General features: G+C 39.8%; 1 protein-coding gene across 2 annotated transcripts in view; it reads left to right on the plus strand.

Moving 5' to 3' along the window:
* UVRAG (UV radiation resistance associated) overlaps nucleotides 1-19,730 on the plus strand; it is a 303,419-nt gene that overhangs the window by 257,432 nt on the left and 26,257 nt on the right. For both annotated transcript variants that reach the window (XM_021712220.1, XM_008057822.1), the window contains one exon: nucleotides 18,730-18,821. In XM_021712220.1, the coding sequence (XP_021567895.1) occupies nucleotides 18,730-18,821 (92 nt within the window). The remainder of the gene's footprint in view (nucleotides 1-18,729; nucleotides 18,822-19,730) is intronic.

Below are 19,730 nucleotides of genomic sequence, written 5' to 3' on the forward strand. Positions count from 1 at the left end.
AGGAAAAGCAACAGGGGGGAACACCTTACAGTTCTGTTCATATCAACCCCCTACTTAAAAACTTCTCATAGTTTTCCAAGGGCTACCATCCCACAAGCCTCTCCTGCCGCCCACCACCCTCCCACACTCCCTTTTCACACAGCAAAACTCTTTAGTGTGGCAAAGCCTTCACTTAATCTGTCTTCTTCCTTACTTTTCAGCCTCAACATCTGCTACCACTCACCCCAGAACCCTTCCACTGGCCCTGTGTGCCAGGAAAGCTGAACTCCTTCACTGAAAGGCCCATCTTCTGCTTTTGTGCTCCTTGTCCACGTGGTGAGCTCCACTCATCTCCAGTGTCCAGCTAGGCCATCTTCTACAAAGCCTTTCTTAATCCTCCTGAACAGCTATCATTCATCTGCTGTTCTCCCTGTTGAACTTGTTCTTAAAAAAAAAAAAAAAAAGCAGTCACTCAAATATGTCAGTATTCTTACATTTCTGTTGTTTTGCATATATGTCTCCCCTATTAAACTAGTAAGTTCCTTAAGGACCAGAAACTGAAGTTTACTCATTCCTTTACCCCAACACAGTGGCTAACACTTAACATGGACTCAGGAAAGGTTTGACTGAATCAGTGACTTTCTATGTCTGCTGCAGACTAAGAACTCAACTCTGAACGGAATCGCCTGCCATTTAAAAGGAGAGAGGGAATTCATGTTTGTATCAAATGAAATGACTGTCTTCACTTATAAATGTGCTTGGCTTTGCATGTGTCTAGGAAGGTAATTCAAGGTTTTGAGAAGTGGGATGAGATTAAGGAGAACTTATACCAGTAAGTGAGCATTTTTCCCAAAACACATGCCTCTGGTAATACATTATATATTATTGAGTGCTTTTCTAGTCAGACAGAACTGAACAAATGTTTCCAAAGTGTTATCAGTGTTTTCTAATAGCTTTTAGTTCACTGACCATTTTGCTTAAGTATTTTAGATACACTAGTGACTTTGGGTCTAACTAAATTGCTACCTTATGTGTAATTCAGCTAGTTATTCCTAATGGTAGTGTAGGACAGATGGCTACCAGCTTGCAAGGTGCATGGCGGGATGCCATTGGAGAGTGGAAAATGGAAGAACGGGAAGTGTGTCTCTAGATAACTGAGCCCTAGAGTTCTGGCCCATTAACACTTTGTTTTTAGCTTTATAAAATTATACATGCTGTTAATTTAAAGAGTCAAATAGTTCCTTAAGGCTTATTATGAAAAACAGTATTTCTCCTTGTTCCCCAAAGGCAGCCACTTTCAGAGATTTTAGTGTATTCTCTTAGTATTTGCCTCTAAATAACTTGACATTATTGATACCTCTTGGGCTTTATTTTAGGATTGTCACTGTCATCCAGGAGTAAACCTTGCATAGGACTTTTACTCAAAAGCCTATTCCACAAGCCAGTCCCCTGAGGCAGTCCCTTACTTGAGTCACTAGTTTCAGCAACTTCTCCACCATACTGCTGAACACAGTGAGATAGTCTTCATCCACATGAAAGCCTTGGTGCTGCTGCATGAACCTCAAGGGCATCCTCACCCAAAGTGGAACCTCCAGACACCGGAGGCAGGGCTTGCCAACCCCTCGGAAAGAACTTTAGGATTCTTTCTGCCTCTCTCTGAGCTGAAGCCTGCAGTCTCTTCCATTGCAGGCTTGGCTTCTGAGACTTCACAAGAGGGCAGAAAGTGATGGCAGTGAAGGGGGAGTGGAAAGTTTGTCCATGTCTCCAGAACATTACTTTTCTCTCCTTGTGTAAAGCCATCGTCCTTTTTTGAGCCATTGCACTGCCCAGCGCTCCGTCACACCTAGTCACTGTCCTCTGATGTGCTAGTTACTTCTTTGGGACGCTTGGAACGTGGAACCTTGCTTAAGCTCTTCCTTTCTAGGCTGCTGCTGCTGCCATTCCCTGTGTTACTCTGCTCTCATCCCTTGTCTTTCCGTGTCAAGCTACTTTCCATTCTGTGCATTCTTCTTTGCTGCTGAACATTGGCACATGCAGTCTGCTTGCTCTGGATAGTGTTTCCCTGCCCTTTCACCTACTGAAATCCAGCTGGTACCATGTAACCCAGACAGGTGACCACTTTCTTCACAAACCTTGTCTCCCCAAACCCCGGTCCGGTGTTCTTTCTCTGTGTTCCTATATTTTCCTCCAACATGACAGTTACTATTTTTAATATAATTATGTTTCTGGTTTTTAAATGTCTTTTTCATTAACATTGTGATTACCCTAAGAGCAGAAACTGCCTCTTTTTCTTAATCTTTGTAACTTCAGCTATGGCTTAGCACACAGACAGGGTTCAAAATCTGTTGATTGAATGAATGCCTGCTTCTAGCTGCTTGTCTTCTTGTCCCGGACAAGACTAAAGGTGGAACAAAAAGGAGTAGACTTGGTATTGTTACCGTAGCTAGTTTATATAGCTAGTTCAAATTCTATTTGGAACATATATATGTATTCATAGCAGTTAAAAAATATTGTATGTATATGTATATACACACACACATACACACACACACATACAGATGGATTCGGGCTCAGAATGTTAAGTCTGCCCTTTGTCCCCTATAAACTTATGCTCTCCACCTGATAACTCTACCGCTATTGTTTCTTTTTTGTTTTTCTGTCAACTTTCCAATCCCTTTTTATTTCTTATCTTCACAATGTGTGGATCTTATTATTTATCCTGGATATTTTCTTTTTGGTGACTCTTGTTCTATTTAGACTTGCCTGATTCTATTGAGACCCCAAATAACAACATATAATCTTAACTAAAGGAAGTTAGAAAGCAAAACTAATAATGAATTAAATAGAGAAATATGGTCTAGCATTATTAACAACATATAGTCTTAACTAAAGGAAGTTAGAAAGTAAAACTAATAATTAAATAGAGAAATATGGTGTGGCATTATTGACCTAGTGTGTGAGAACAGTATTTGTAGAAATAGCTGCTGAGGGAAAGGGAAGAGAAATAACATTTGAAAACATAACTCACAGACGGTGTTGGGAGTTTTACATACATTATTTTATTTGTTGTTTTCTTCTTGGTCTTGGATACACGTTATTTTAGTTGATCCACACTGTAACTCTGTGAAGCAGGTATTGTCATTGTCATATGCCTTATGGAGATGAGGAACCAGAGGTTCAGAGAAGGCAAGTGACTCGCCCAAATTCACATAGGTAGTAACTAGCAAACCTAGACACCAACCTAAGACCCTGTCCCTTTGCTCCTTATACCAGTTCATATATTTTAAATTGACTTTTCGTTAGTATTTTTGATTCAAGAATTTTGAGAGTTAGCTAGGAAATTAATGTGCAAGTGGCAGTTTGAAGATAGACGATCACATTGTTTAGTGACCTTGACATAGTCCTTGGGACAGCTGATTGATTTGATGGGATAGTTTTGTGTCTAACCTGTTCAAAGATTAGTAGCTCCAGAAAGTAATATTTAAATAGCAAATGGAGCTCTCATTTACCAAGTCTGTTGATGGAAATATTTGTGGGTGTAAACAAATTTGTCTGAATTTTTTTGTACCCCTTATGCAGTTGTCCAGAATTGTTCATGCTTGCTTAGGCGATTAACACATCTTAACAACTTAATTTTCAAGCACTTTATGCAAAAAATAATTGTATTCCTTCTCTGTTGTGTGAAATTGAATAAAATGGGTCCTTGACCAATCTTCTACCCTCAGATACACATACACATTCATCAACCCACTCCCCTGCCTCTGAGCTTCACTCAGATTCTTCCTTTCACCTCCTCCCACTGGTCTCCTTCCCCACTATTTACTGTTCAGGTCAGCTCGCTTTCTGTCAGATGATGGCTTAGGTTCCAACACCTCAAGAAAGCTTTTCCTACAGGGATCTATCCATAAATCAAATAAGGAAATGTGGATTTCACTCCTGCAGTTTGCAATGCAATTCCCAAAAAAATATATGAACTACCATGCACCTGGCATGATGTAGGTGCTGGGCATTTAACAGTGAGTAAAATAGATTCTCTACCATTAAAGCATTTATAGTCCTCTTGTAGGTCTTGTATAGGGACTGTGGAAGTAAATTATTTAATTGTTGTGTGCCTCACTTTGTTCATCTGTAATGTGGGGATAATAATAGTCCCTGCTTTGTCAGGGTCCTTACGATAATTGAATGAGTTAATATTTGTAATGTACTTAAAACAGGGCCTAGCAAATAGAAAATGCCATGGAAGCGATTTTATTTTCTAAAACAAAACTGAACTTTGGAGTCAGTTTTCTAGTTCTAAAAATATTCTATTGGTATTTTTACTAGGATTATAGTAAATGTATAGGTTAGTTTATAAAGAAATGTCATCTTTATAGTAACAAGTTTTCCTATTCAAGAGTAGGGCATGAGTTTTCACTTATTAAGATTTTCCTTTACATTCTGCAATACAGTATTAAGATTTTCTTCATATAGCTCTTGCCGTTTTGGTTATGTTTATTTCTAGATATTTTGTCTTTGTTGCTGTTTAAAATGGCACCATGTAATATTCTAATTTTTTGTTATTTATTTAAAGAAAGATCATCGATTTTTTTGTTTTCAAATTTTATATTGAATTATCCTATAGTCTGTGATGAGTGTTCACTTGGTTCACCTGGATTTTCTAAATGTATCATCATATCTACTTTTAAATAATCATTTTGCTTACTGTTTTCTAATTTGTATAACTCTTAACTTTTTCTCTTGCCTAATTAGTATTAGCCAATTATAGTAGTAATAAGCATCTCTGTCTTGTTTATGTTGTGATTTTCTACTTCTGACCATTATATTTGAAAAGGTTTATTATAGATAATATGTTGTGCTTTCCCAGTTTGATAAACAAGGTCACTTAATGCTGTGCTTTGCTTTCACCACCCAGGATTTTGTCCTGTTCTGCACTCCTGTGTTTTTTAATTGGCCAGTCTGTCTTTCATAAACTTGAACATCCAAAGTTGACTCTTACCCTGACAGAAATCTTCCAGAATATTTTAGAGAATTATAATCTATAGAGAACAAAAACTGAGACTCCCAAAAGGAGATAAGTTGGGACTGATTCTTCAGCGTCTCTAACCCCTTCCCCTGAGCACTTGAATTAGCCATTGAGGAATGTGTTCCAGCGTGTGTTTAATGTTCAAAATAATATTTGCTAAGTAAAAACCTCTGTGCTCTTGTTTAAAGCTCTCCCCATTATGCCTTATGCATAATAGATGCACAGAAACGTTCATTGGGAATATCAAATGAAGTTCTAGAAATGCTCTGCCCCATCTTCCCACATAAATGTCTGTCCACCAAGGAACTACTCAAGCCATCTTCTCCCTGTGAATTCACCCCTCATATCTTCAGATAAAAGATAGAAGTACTCTTCTATCTGAATTAGTTTTCTGTTGCTTTATAAAAAATTACAATTTTAGCGGCTTAAACAACACCAATGTTTATCTCACCGTTTTGCAGGTCAGAAGTCTATGTGGGCTCAGCTGGTTTCTTCTGCTCAGAGACTTAAAATGCCAAAATCAAGATGTTGACCAGGCTGGTTATTTTCTGGAGGCTCTTGGGAAAAATCCACTTCCCAAGTACATGTAAATTGTTGGCAGAATTCAGTTCCTTGTAGCTGTAGGTTTGAGGTCCCCATTTACTTGGTGCTTTCTGCTGGGGGCCACTCTTGGCTCCTAGAATCTGTCCACAGTTCTTCGTCCATCTTCAGACCAATCATGTCCCATCAAGCCCTTCTCATACTTTGAATCTCTCTGACTTTCTCTTCTGCCAGCCAGGGAAAACGACTTGCTTTTAAAGGGTTTGTGTGATTAGATTAGATCAGATCGGATCAGATCAGATTCAAATAAGGTCCTTTTGCTGTAAACCTAAGATTATCAAGGGAGTAACACAAGTGGGGTGAAGTCATGGGGGCCATCTTAAAATTCTAGAAAGTTATTATTTTCCTATAGGTTTTCTTAACTTATCACTGTATTAAGAGGCCACCTCTCTCAGGTAGTACCTCTGACTGAGTCATTTTGTGATCCACTGTCACACCTTGCAAATAGTAAGTATTCAGAACATATCTAATGAATTTATTACTTTTTGTTATATGAATAACAAATAATGATAAAAATTATTTCAAAACAAACTGTAAGAGCATCTTTCCAGTTGAAGGAGCAGTATACACTGGGAAGTTCATTACTGTTTGGGGTTTTTTTGGAAGCTACATTTATTTATGGCCAACCAGAGAGACTAAACAGTGGACTCATGGGTTTGGACTCCATTGCAATTCAAGTGAGGTCAGGAATTCCACACAAAACTTAAAAGGCATGAAGTAGCTATTATAATAAAATTAATATTTTAAGGGACAAAATCATTAATGTGAAAAAAGAGCATTCTGGAAAACTGTGTTCCATTTAAGCCACCTCATTACCAGATTCTTTAAAGGAAACTGGAAGGAGTTCAGAGACGTAAAGAATGATTAAGAGGCTGTAGGGATTAATTTATAAACAAAGATTTTAAAAGACTAAATATGTATAACTTAGCTGAATACAGCTAAGTAGAGATATAACTTTGTCAAATTTTTTAAAATCAAGAGAAGTAATGTATTTCTCTGATTAAAAAAAGAACTTGAGGGTCTCCTTTATATGTGTCGGAATTAAATGAGGAATAAGAAAATAAATCTCTAACCAACTCATAAGCAATCTTTAGATTCTGTGCAGCAGTGTAAACTATCAGCGTGGAATTTAAATCCCTGCTCTTCTGTCATTACCTGGGACGCTTCAGGCAGTTCCTTTGACCTTTTAAGCTCTGTCATATGTAGAGTAGACTCATGCCACCTACCTTAGGGTTATTATAAAGATTCAATTAAATGACATAAGAAAACAGTCAAGTTCTATGCCTGGCACAAATCACAAATAGAAAAACAGTCGCTGCCATTGATACCACCATCATCATTATCAGTCTTAGGTGGTTAAGAGTTAAAAATGCTAGGGTTTAGGCAGAGCTAGGGTGCACATTCAAACTCTACCACTTAGCCCTGTCTCTAGGTCTCTGTTTCTTCAACCATAAGAGTATTACAGTGAGGGCTGAGTGAAATAATACATTATAAAATGCTTAGTGCCAGGCGCGGTGGCTCACTCCTGTAATCCCAGCACTTTTAGAGACAGAGGCAAGAGAATTACCTGAGCTTAGGGGTTCGAGACCATACCAAGCAACATGGAAAGATCTTATCTCTATGATAAAAAAATAAAAAAATTAGCCAGGTGTGGTGATGCATGCCTGTGGTTCCAGCTACTTGAAGGGCTGAGGCAGAAGGATTGCCAGAGCCCAGCAGGTCAAGGCTGTGGTGGCAATGATCATGCCACTGCACTCCAGCCTGGGCAACAGAGTGAGACTCCAACTCAAAAAAAAAAAAGTGCTTAGCATAATGCCTAGCTTGTAACTAATCACTCAATAAACATAGTCACAACTGTAGCACTATTTTTACCATCATTAGCACCGTCATTATTCCACCATGAAACCTGGGCAGAAGCCTAGCATATATTCCAATCATGAACAGTGCCATATGCATATCTTCATTTCTGCCATCATCACCACCAGTGTCTCTGCACCTGTACACATACACCCAGCTCAGTAATTATTTATTATTTGGAAAGTAATTTCTATTAATGATCATGTCAGGCATTTATGGTTACTGTACATGGCTGAGAAGGGACCAAAATGGGCTTCTATGTCCCTTGTATAATCAAATGTATAGCAACATATTTAAGTGTATTTTTCATTCCAGTAAAATTGATGCTTAGCCTTATCTGAATTTGTATGAAAGAATCCCTGAGCTTGTAGTAACATTTTCATTTTGTCTTTTCTGCACATAAGAAATCCCTGTGGCTCCTCGTTGCATGTAGGATGCTTCAGTAAGCAAAATCTAGCTAGATAAGCAGAGATAGTATTCATCAGAGGGTTACTAACTGGAAGATACTAAGATTAATCAGAGGGTGTAAGTCAGATGTATTAGGCGTTCTTCAGAGGTGGCTCACATTTATCATTAGATAGCTAACAGAAACTTATAGGTGAAGAAGTATAAATGACAAATAAGCATATGAAAAATGCTGTCTTATTAGTCATTAGTAACATGCAGATGAAAACTGCATTGAGATGCTACTACTGCATGGCTAATGGCAACAATCGTAAAACTGACAGTCACAAGTGCTGAGGGCAATGGCAGAGCAACTGAAACGCTCATACATGACTGCTGGGAGTGCAAAATTGAATAGCCACTTTGGAAAACAGTTTTTGGCATTTATTTATTCATGTATGTGTATATTTTTTTTAGTTGAAGTCTCACTCTGTCGCCCATGCTGGTATGCAGAGGGTATGGATCACAGCTTCCACAGTCTTGACCTGCTGGACTCAGGCAATCCTTCCACCTCTGTCTTCCAAGTAGCTGGAACTATAGGCATGCACTGCCACTCCCGGCAAATTATTTATTTATCTATTGTAGAAATGCCGTCTGGCCAAGTTGCACAGGCTGGTCTCAAATCCCTGGACTCAAGCAATCCTCTCACTACCACCTCCCAAAGATTACAGATGTGAGCCTCTGCACCTAGCATTTATTTAAATAAGCATATATATATATATATATATATTGTTCAGCAATTCCATTCCTGGATACTGGTCCAAAAGAAACAAAAATACAAATCCAAATAAAAACCTGTGCCTACATATTTATAGCACCTTAATTTATGATAACCAAAATGGGAAACAGCCCAAATGTCCATTTGGCATATAGATAGACAATTTGTGGTACATCCCTACGGTAGAATACTACTTGGCAATTAAAAGGAACAAACTACTTGCATATGAAGCAACCTGAATGAATCTCAGATGTGAAAGAGGGCAGACAAAGGCTATATACTCTATAATTTTATTTCTACAGTGTTCTGGAAAACTGTGTTCAATTGGACTATGATCTTGATCTGAATGCACAGTTTATTGCCCCAAGATTGCATCAAAGTCAATAAACTGGAAGCAGGAATGCCAAATTTGATCAGTTTAGAGAGTAAGGTTTATCTTTGATGGGAATCAGGGGGCCAGATAGGGTCAAAGTTCAATAGAGGGGAGTTTGAGGTAAATTAGGGTACAGAGAACTGTCAGCATGAGTGCAGGATGTGAAGGTTGGGCCAGCTGAATAGCATAAATAGCATAAATACCTTCACTAGTAGAGTCTACACATTTGTCTACTCTCATAGCCTTTAGCCACCAGAGCATAACCCTTTGATGATTATCAATTAAAGACGATTCCATTTGCTGCCATGGCTATAATTTACCTGTCTTTGCCAAATTTCCAGTTCTGCTTTGCTTGTCTGTTAGCAGTGTGTGTTAATGACCCTCTTTAGCAGCTCACAAGGATTGGCACTGATAGAAACTACACTTATAGATCAGATTGACGCCAGAGTTGCAGGAGTCTAATAGTGCTTCTAGTTGTTTTTGAGCCAGTGTACAATTCTGAAGCAAAGGACCATCTTAATTGAAGTGTTTTTAATGTGACAGACTTTATAACATTAAGTTTGACTCAGCTATAACCCATGCCTCATAAATACAACAAAGCAACATACGATAGAAAGAAAAGAACCTGTGTTGGGGACTCATCAAACCTCTGTTCTGGTCCCTGGACTCAACCTGTTCAACCCTAAATAGGTCATTTTACCTCTGTAGGCTAAATGAAGCGGGTAGACAAGATACTTTAGGAGGTGCCACTCAGCTCTACTATTAATTCCTTGATTCTGAGAGCAGTTGGTAGGATGAGTGGGAGGAGGATGGAAGCAGCTTTCTCACTTCTTAGACTTTTGAGCTTTTAGACTTTACTTCATGGCATCAGACCTCAGAATGGCAGGCCTCAGCTGTATCCAGTGTTTATACTATAACATCTCTATTTTGGAAAAGACTGGCATGTGTTTCTAGATGGGGTTGGAAAAGTGCTTAGGTTGTTCTTGCAACCAGAGGCCCGTAATTGAGTTTTTATACTTCTCCTCTGAGGTATATATTGCAGTGACTCAACACTAAGAAACAGTATTATTGCTCATATTAAATATTCTTTAAGTAGCTTTTCTACATCTTTGAAAAAGTTGTATTTTCTTCTAGGAAGGCAGATTTTATTTTTGACGTGGTGGTACCCATTTTTTTTAAGCTCATAATCTAGTTCTTTTCATGTCTGTGAAACTTTAGTAGTGTTTTTAAATGAATTGAAATATTGGTGACTAGTCTTACAGAGATTTTTGACTACATAAGCCAAAACTCTAAAGTTAAGTCTTTGATGCATAGATGCATTTTTAATTTCTTATTTTCAGTTCCTCCAGAACAGTTCTCTTTGTAGTCAAATTCTTTGTAATCTCATCACAAAAGTGTTGATCTTTTAGTAACCTTTATTGAAGCGTTGTATTAATCCACATTCCCTCACGGTAACAGACGGTTTGTATCAAACATAATCATGCAGCTTAGCTCAAGCCACATATGGAACTAATAAGCCATGCAATAAGTGGCCTTGTGTGGATGAATGTAGTTTGGAAGGGTGTGTGTGTGTGTGTGTTGTCTAAACGGAATTTCTCCTGTGCCAAAACCTAAATGACAAAATGATTCCCGAACCCCCAGAGTCTTTCCTGGCCTGAAAAAATTGTGTTTAAAAACAAGTAAAATTGAGCACTTTGATATTAAATTAAACCTCTCAGCTCAATGGGGGATGCTCACTGAGTATAAGAACATTTCTTTCTTAGAAAGATAAACTATATTTATATGTGTATTATCTCCAGAGTTGCAAATGGTCTCACCTAGTCAGTGGAGCGGCATATATCAAGCTGCGTGAACTGGTTAATTCCAACTGCAAGAACTCTAGCATTCTCGTTGATCTGTCTTATTTAGTGAAACTCAAAGTGTATGTATAGTGATTTGGGATGAAACCCGCATGTGGCTTTGGAAAAATACTGTATTTTTATATAAAAAAGGGGTGTGGAAGAAGAAAACAGAGAGAGGATAGACAGTTAATGGAATTGACATGGCTATGGTTGTCTGTTGTGGTCTCAGTGTTCTCTTTGCTCTGGTTTTCTTCTTCTTGCTTGTTCCAGTAATTATAAAGCCAGATCTTCCTGGTTATTTTCATGTAGGAATTTTCTTTTGCAAGTAGACAATGCCATATGTTAATTTTTTTCAAAAGATACCATTGAACACTGCTTCTCTCCACTTCCCATCTAATTTATTATTTATATGTAGTTTTCACTCTAGTTGCCTACCAGCCATAGAATTGAACAAAAATGTAATTGTCCCATGGAGTCCTAAACCAGAGTAAAGCTGAAATTCAAACTAATTGAAACCAAAATTCCACTTAAAAACTGCTTAGACTCATTGGGTGGTGGGGCAGTAGGAAGTTGTTACAAAAGGTGTTTATTTCAGAGGCTAATTTGAGGCAGTTAGACAGACCCAAATCAGTATTTTATTTGCCTGACTTTCTTGGCGACTGCCGTCCCCAATCAGAAGTGAGAGCAGAAGGTGCTGTAATGTTTAGGGAAGTGTGGTATTGATACTAGTTAGAGTGAATGCTGATGAAACTGGAAGTAAGATTTCTTAGCAAAGAGTATACTTCTGTCTTTTTTTTTTTTTTTTTTTTCTTGAGTCAGAGTCTGACTCTGTCGCCCAAGCTGGAGGGTAATGGCATGCTCACAGCCACCACAGCCTTGTCCTGCTGGGCTCAGGTGATCCTTGCGACTCAGTCTTCCAAGTAGCTGGAATTACAGGTGCGCACGACCACGCCCAGCTAATTTTTTTTATTTATTGTAGACATGAGGTGTCACCAAGTTGCCCAGGCTGGTTTTAAACCCGTGGGCTCAAGCAGTCCTCTCACCTCGGCTTCTCAAAGTGCTGGGATTATAGGCATGGTCACGCCACCATGCCCAGCCTGCTTCTGTCTTTTGACCTGTCCTTTGAAGCTGCCTCTGCAGTTGTTTTCCTCATTTACTCTCTTGCTTAAACCTTGGAGGTTTGGACTGCCTACAAGCAAGAGAAAGTTGAGCTCTTCAGTTTAGCACTCTAGGCTCTCAACAGATGTGGTGACAACCCTCTACAAGTCAGCCTCAGGAACTCTCATTCTCTATACAAATTCTAATTGGACTGTTGCAACTATCTTATGAGATAAATATTGCTAGTTCTGTTTTATAGACAAGGCACAGACTGGTTATGTAACTTGCTCAAAGTTTCACACATTATATGGTGAGAATGGGCTGTGAGTCCAGGCCTGACATTCCAGGGACAGAGAGCTGAGTCACATTGCCTCACCTAGCAGGCACTCAGTAAATACTTGTTGAATGAATAGGACATGTAGGAACTTAGTACTTGTAGCTCTTTCTCCCCCTTCCCTAGCCTTGTCTTTCCTCCCTGACCTGGTTCCTTCTTTTTCTTTCTGGTTTTTTTTTTTTTTTTTTTTTGAGTTGGAGTCTCACTCTGTCGCCCAGACTGGAGTGCAGTGGCCGTTCCCGGCCGCAGTGGCTGCTCCCGGCCACCGCAGCCTCGATCTGCTGGGCTCTGGCGATCCTTCCGCCTCAGCCTTCCGAGTAGCTGGAATTACAGGCATGCGCTACCACGCCCGGCTGATTTTTTGATTTATTGTAGAGATGAGGTCTCGCCGCCCAGGCGGGTCTCGAACCCGTGGGCTCAGGCAATTCACTCACCTCAGCCTCCCAAAGGTGCGGGATTACAGGCTGAGCCACCGAACCCAGCTTCTTTCTGTTTTTAATAACTTACCAGGGAGTTAACTTATTAAAGATGACTTAATTTAAAAACTTGAAAATTATTTGGCTGGTCCAAGCAAGAAAGGAATTTGCATGACCACACAGCAGAGCCGGGTTGATCGCCCAGGTCTCCTGACCACTCACATCAGGTATCAATCTTTCCATTTCACTGTGTAATTATTTTGAAGATATTGACATGCATATGTGTTTATCTGCCTCTCTGGAGTGCTTGCAGCCCGAAGCTTAATAAAAATTAGCATTTAAAAAGATGAACAGTGTACTTAAGATTTTCTGTTTGATTTGAGGTAACTCTTTCCTTGTTCCTTTCCTGATTCCATTCTGATTAAGTGATAAGCCATTAGTGAGCATTGGTTTTATGCATCTCTAGTGATAGATGCTATGATGATGATAATATAAGTGATTGTATATGTATTAATAGTGATAACAGGTATTGTATTTTGAGTACTTACTATGGACCAGATATTGCTTTGGTCACTCTATATACCCTATCTTATATCCACTTTACAGCAACTCTGCAAGGCAGGTAGCATCCCTGTTTTACAAGTAAGTAAACTGAAACTCAGAGAAGCAAAGTGACTTATCCAAAGTCAAACAACTAAGTACTAGGATCCACACCCAGATCTGCGTTTAAGCTTATTCCGCTGTGTCATGATACCTCTCATTCCCTCCTACCCTGCATTAATTTGCTAACTAACAAATGTTTATCAAATACCTATCCAGTTAGTTAAGGCTTTCTAAAAGGAGCAAATGGAAAGGTGTTCTAGGAAGGGTGAGGAATAAAATGCCCCCTTGTTCTAAAGTCATCAGAGAAGGCTTCCAGCAGGAAATGACCCTGAGAATGGATGGGACATGGCCAGGTATAGAATGCCTCATCAGAGATACAGAGACAGGAAAGCGAGCTGTCTGCCAGAGTGGTATATACTATGCAAAAAGCTATAAGGAGAGGTGTTAGCCAATATTGAAAAGATGTTACATATACATAAAGGGGACTTTACCGTAAACCTAGTAAAATGCTACTATTAAAAATAAAATAATTTTAAAATTGTAAACTCTCAAGGATGAAAAGAACAGAAGAGACAAGACCAAAATATGTACAAAATTACAAGTAAATAAATGAGTGATAAACTGACTTGGCAGGATGGAGAAAATTGAAACCCAAAGCCATCTAGAAGCAATCTGATTCAAAAGAAGGATTTGGTGGTATCAAGTACTTTCTAAAGTATAAGGACAATATATAGAGCTAAAAATAGGAGGATTCATTGGCAGTCTAGAGGGAGAGAAGTAAGACTCAGTTCACTTTCCCACCCTGCATAGCCAATCAACTACCTTCCTACACACCCCAGTGGGAAAATGGAGGTTTGATTTCTGAAAAAGATTGAACCCAAAAAGCTTTGAACTCTGAACTGCCTAATGTCCTGGGGCAAGAAGGAAGGTGCCTTAGCAAAAACACGTGAAAGTAGAGCATACCAACACAAAGTTCTCCCACTGTTTTTTCCTACTTGAATCCCAAAATGAGATCCAGATTATCCTATCCCTACAGATAAAAGATTGGAGGACTGATTCCCTCTGGGGAAAAAATGATCCTAGCAGAGAGAGCTGTTGGACTGACGTGTCCCCCATGGAAAGGCTGAGTTTCTGTCCACTCATTGTATGGTGAGCCCCTGCCCCCGCAGCGGCTCACCAAGCACTGCCTATGCGGAGGCTATCTTAACAGCTTTTTAGAGTCTCAGTTTCACTTGTAAAGGTGAACTGATAATCAAAGATTATGGGACATTAAAGAAAGCCTCCAATATTTTTTTAAAAGTCTGAAACAAAACAAAAAAGAAGAAACAAACCCAGAAGGTAACAGAAAATGAAGGAAGAGGAGCCAAAATCATAACAAAATAATAACAGAAGGAGAAAATTATCAGAATTAGGCAATGAGAGTTTTCATATTGAAAGGACTTTCATTAAATAGGTGCCCAGCCCATTTAATGAAAAGAAAGTCAAACAATGAATGGAAAAAGACTCAAATAAGACTTCTCAATATGAATTTTCAGAACACTGAGGTTAAAGAAGAAAATCTGAAAAGCTTCCAGAGAAAAGAATTAGCTCACATATAAAGGATCAGGAATCAGACTGTTACCAGGCTTCTCAATTGCCATATGAAAAATTAAATGACAGTGAAACAATACTTTGAAAATACCTAAGGAAAATTATTTTCCCCTTGAATTATATACCTAGGCAAACTGTCATTCAAGTGTAAGAATAAAATAAAGGTGTCTTCAAATATTCAAGGTGTCAAAAAAAGTTACCTCCCATGTTACCATTTCCCAGAAAAATACTACAGGATACACTCTTCCAAGATGAGGCAGTAGATCAAGAAAGAAAAAGACAGGAAATCTAGGGAACAACAGCGTTATCACAGGTGAGAAGTAAACAAAATTTCCAGGATGATACTGAAGGAACCTTCTAGGAAAGTAGCAATGCAGCCGACTAGCCAGCACCCAGTTCAGGTTGAAGCAGAGGAGGTGGGAGCGTCAGGAAATATCTCTCAGAGTGAAATGGACTTGACCTACTATATGAAATATTTGATTACATTGAGAAGAGTTTTAAGGTTTTGTCAGAGTTTGAGGAATATCTAATTATAGTTACATAGAAAAACTCAATAGGTGGGGAAAATGGCAGTTATCATTTCCAGAAAAACAAAAAAGTACAAGAAAGAAATAATGCATTACATGGCTCAACAGTAAACAGTACTTATGTAGGCATGATGCAGTAAACACTAAATATTGATTTAGTTAAAAAAATGTGATACCAAATATATTGAGAGGATGGGAGGGGATGTGTATGGGAGGATGGAATCAAGTTCTCATATTCTTGTAGAAAGCCAGCAAATAATGCGTGGAAAAGGGGAGAAATGTGTGTGTGAGACAGGAATGATGTAAGTGGCCGACTTCTATCTTTCATGGTGGGAACATGGTGGATAATGTCTATAACTGGGGGTGTGGGGAGAAGAATAAGAAATATTAATATAAGCACATTATTTAGAAATAGGAAGGTAAAGAAGAAACAGCTAAAAGTGGTTGCCACTGAAGATCAGAGAACCACTGTTTTTTTAAATTATTATTATAACCTTATAGTAGTTTAGACTTGTTAAACAGTACTTGTGCTTTTTTTTCTTTTTTTTTTTTTTTGAGTTGGAGTCTCACTCTGTCGCCCAGGCTGGAGTGCAGTGGCCGCTCCCGGCCACCACAAGCTCGCCTGCTGGGCTCCAGCGATCCTTCCGCCTCAGCCTTCCAAGTAGCTGGAATTACAGGCATGCGCTACCACGCCCTGCTGATTTTTTTGATTTATTGTAGAGATGAGGTCTCGCTGCCCAGGCAGGTCTCGAACCCGCGGGCTCAGGCAATCCACTCACCTCAGCCTCCCAAAGGTGCGGGATTACAGGCTGAGCCACCAAGCCCGGCTTACTTGTGCTTTATTAATAAAAATTAAATTAATTGGTACCCCCCTTGGGTCCCTTCCTGCTCTGGGAGCTTTTCTGTCCTCTCAATAAATCCTGTTTTCCCGCCTTAAAAAAATTAAATTAATGTATGTGTTATCTATGCATTTCTTTTTTAGTTCTCTGTGTGGAAATTTAAAAGGGTGAGATAGTAGAATTTGGAGCTGTTCTCAAGAGATTCTAGCCTTGGCTTTGTCCTTTACCAGCTGTGTGACTTTGGGCAGGACACGTGCCTTTCTGGGTCTTAGTTTCTTCATTTATAAAGGGAAGGGCTGGAAAGATGACCTCCAGCGTCTCCTTAAGCTATAAAATCCTAAGAGTCTGTGATTTAAAAAATAATAATAGTGCTATGCAGCAAATGAAGAGTTAAGACATAAGAAATTCCCACATTTTCTTTCTTTTTGGTTAAAATCAGACTTGGAGAGAAGTTTTCATTGTGGTCTCTGACAAGAAGTCAACACCTACCTTCCATTGTGGAGCCTGAGGCAGGCAATTGTCTATGTACTGGCTCACAGACACATAGCTTGGTGTTATTTCAGCATTTTTTTTTAATATTTAATATTTTTCAGTATGAATCACAGGTGAAATTTCCATGCCATGTGTAAACAATTTCACTTTTTATTGAAACAATGAATTCAGGAATGTCATATTGGGATATCAGCCATTTTGCTTTTATCAATGTATGGAAAAAATGCGTTTATATTAAGACAAGAAATGATGTCATTTAATATGGGGTAGATCTTATAATTCAAGGTCAGCAAATCTCCGGAGGTGATTTAGGTCACAAGCTAGGTTTGAAAAAGAGAAAGAGTATTTTCCTTCCGTCTTCTCAAGTACTATTACCAATTTTCTCCTCAGACTTTGGAATAGATGGTGGAATAGCATGATTTGTGAGAAGGAGGCGCTAGCCAATAGAATCTTTCCTTTGAAACACATGACCCTGGAGAATGGCTGCCCCTTCCTGGGCTTCAGCTTCCCTATCTGCAAGAAGAAAGGAATGACTTAAATAATACTCAAGCTGCCTTTGAGTTTCAACATTGTATGTTTCTGCTCCTTACTTTATGTGTGTATTCATTCAGACCATTCAAGAGACCCAGTTGGGTTTGGGGTTTTTTTCTTAAAGACTGATGACTTTTTTGTTGGTAATGGTTTTATTTTTTAAGAGAGAAAGATATTTAAATGTTTGACTTACATTTAAGTGCAGAAAAAGTAAAACCTTATGACTGACAGCTCTTTACATGTGTACACCAGTGTACATTTTATAAAACTTACATACTTTCTTCATGTGGACTATGTCATTTGAAAAACATATTTTTGCAGGACTGTGCTGTCCACCTACTGTGTATTTGTGTGGATGAGCATGTGTAGGAATGTGCACATCCACTGGCCTCAGTTCCCCACTGTGGTCATTAAGGAAGCAAACGGTGGTAGTCAGAGACAGAGTGAAAGGAGGGAAGGAGCAGGCGGATGAAAACCATTAGTAAGTTACCCAAAGTATACAGATGCTTGATTTTAGGAAATTGGCCTCGGGCAGAAATAAGTCAAACAAAGGGCAGAGCTAGCCCACAAGCCAGCGGTTTCCTTATGCCAGCTCCCCAGCCATGCACTCTGGTCTGGATGAAGAGGAAAAATAGACACTAAAGAGAAATGTAGAGTACAGCCTCTGCCAAAAGTGACTTGCCGTGTATTTGTTTAATACACATTGATTGAGCACCCACACTGTGCAGACACCACTGGAATCAGAGATGGTTACAAGATGGTCCTTACCTTTGTCTGTACAAAGGGAAGGGAAGGACTAGTAAAGTATGGGAAACTCCCAGGATCTAAGATGAAATACTGGTCTTATGTAGATGTCCTTGGAATTGTTATTAGCTGACCAACCAGGGTCTGGGAGGAGAGAAGCTAGAAACAGAGGTCTTTGAAATATCCTGGTCCATCTCCTTCTAACTCTTAGTCTTCTCCAAGTTTAGGAGGCAAGAGAGAAGGATGAGAAGCCCTTTTTTTTTTTAAGTTGGGGTCTCATTGTTCGCCCAGGCCCAAGTGCAGTGTCATGGTCATGTTTCATCCCAGCCTTGACCTCCAGGGCTCAGGTGATCCTTTCTCCTTAGCCTCCCAGGTAACTGGGACTACAGGCATGCACCACCACACCTGGCAATTTTTTTTTGTGGAGATAGGGTCTTGCTGTGTTGCCTAAGCTGGTCTCGAACTCCTAGGCTCAGTGATCCTCCTGAAGAGGCTACTTTTAAATACTACCCCAGTTTAAGTGTATGTGCATATTCATACACATGCTAATCATACATCAAATACCCAGTAAATGGACAACACAGTGTGGTTGATAATAGGATCATATATTTATATTTCTTCTTTCAGAGTTTAAAATAACTTGTTTAGTGGTTCATTTGTCGGAAGTATTGCTTACTATCTGCCAAAATTTCTTTTAACTCTCTTCTTTCACCCTTGCAGCTAAGATATCAACATGGACTAGGGACTCCAGACTTGAGGCAAACCCTTCCAAACCTGAAAAACTTCATGGAGCATGGACTCTTGGTCAGGTGGTGAGTACCTCCATCTCTGATAACTGTGATGCAGATAAACATCCTGAGGGATTTTCTGAAACCTACCTCTAGGTTTCTTCTGTCATGAGATACCTGAAGAAAAGGAAGGGCAGCCATCGTGCTTGGGTAGATCTGAGTTCCTGTCCAGCTAAGGAGGAGGAAGCCCTCCCCGCAGGCCCCCCCCCCGCCACAAGGAGGGAGGAGGGGCCTAGTGGGTACTGTTTGAACACTAGGATGTTGGCTGAGTGCGGGATGCTTGAGGGTGTTGCTGAGACAGCGCCTAGAGGACAACCAGTGCGATCCACAGAGGGAGACACAGAGCCCCTGGGACTTCCTAGCACAAGCAAAGGACCTGATTATAGAATGAGCAGCAGGATCAGTGGCTACTAGGGTTAAGGGAGGAAAGCAGACAGGGCACAGGGGAGGTTGTCAGGACCTGGTCCGAGGCCAGGAAGTGCATCTCAAGTGTCCGTGCATTTGCTGTCAGTGCCTGTTGTACAGTAGGGCAAGCTGCTGTTTGAAGTGCTCTCTCAGGACAGATGTGACCCTTTTAAAAAGAGAAAGGACCGGGTTCAGTGGCTCAGCCTGTAATCCCATGCCTTTGGGAGGCTGAGATGAGTGAATTGCCTGAGCCCGCGGGTTCGAGACTCGCCTGGGCAGCGAGACCTCATCTCTACAATAAATCAAAAAATTAGCCGGGCGTGGGAGCAAGCGCCTGTAGTTCCAGCTACTTGGACGGCTGAGGCAGAAGGATCGCCGGAGCCCAGCAGGTCGAGGCTGCGGTGCTGGGAGCAGCCACTGCACTCCAGTCTGGGTGACAGAGTGAGACTCCAACTCAAAAAAAAAGGGAAAGGAAGAGGGGAGCCTGGTACAAAGAAGACATTGTATTGATTCACCTGACTTAAATCA

Source organism: Carlito syrichta, unplaced genomic scaffold, assembly GCF_000164805.1.
Source record: "Carlito syrichta isolate Samal-C Ts95f unplaced genomic scaffold, Tarsius_syrichta-2.0.1 Scaffold303134, whole genome shotgun sequence".
In the NCBI taxonomy this organism is placed as follows: domain Eukaryota; kingdom Metazoa; phylum Chordata; class Mammalia; order Primates; family Tarsiidae; genus Carlito; species Carlito syrichta.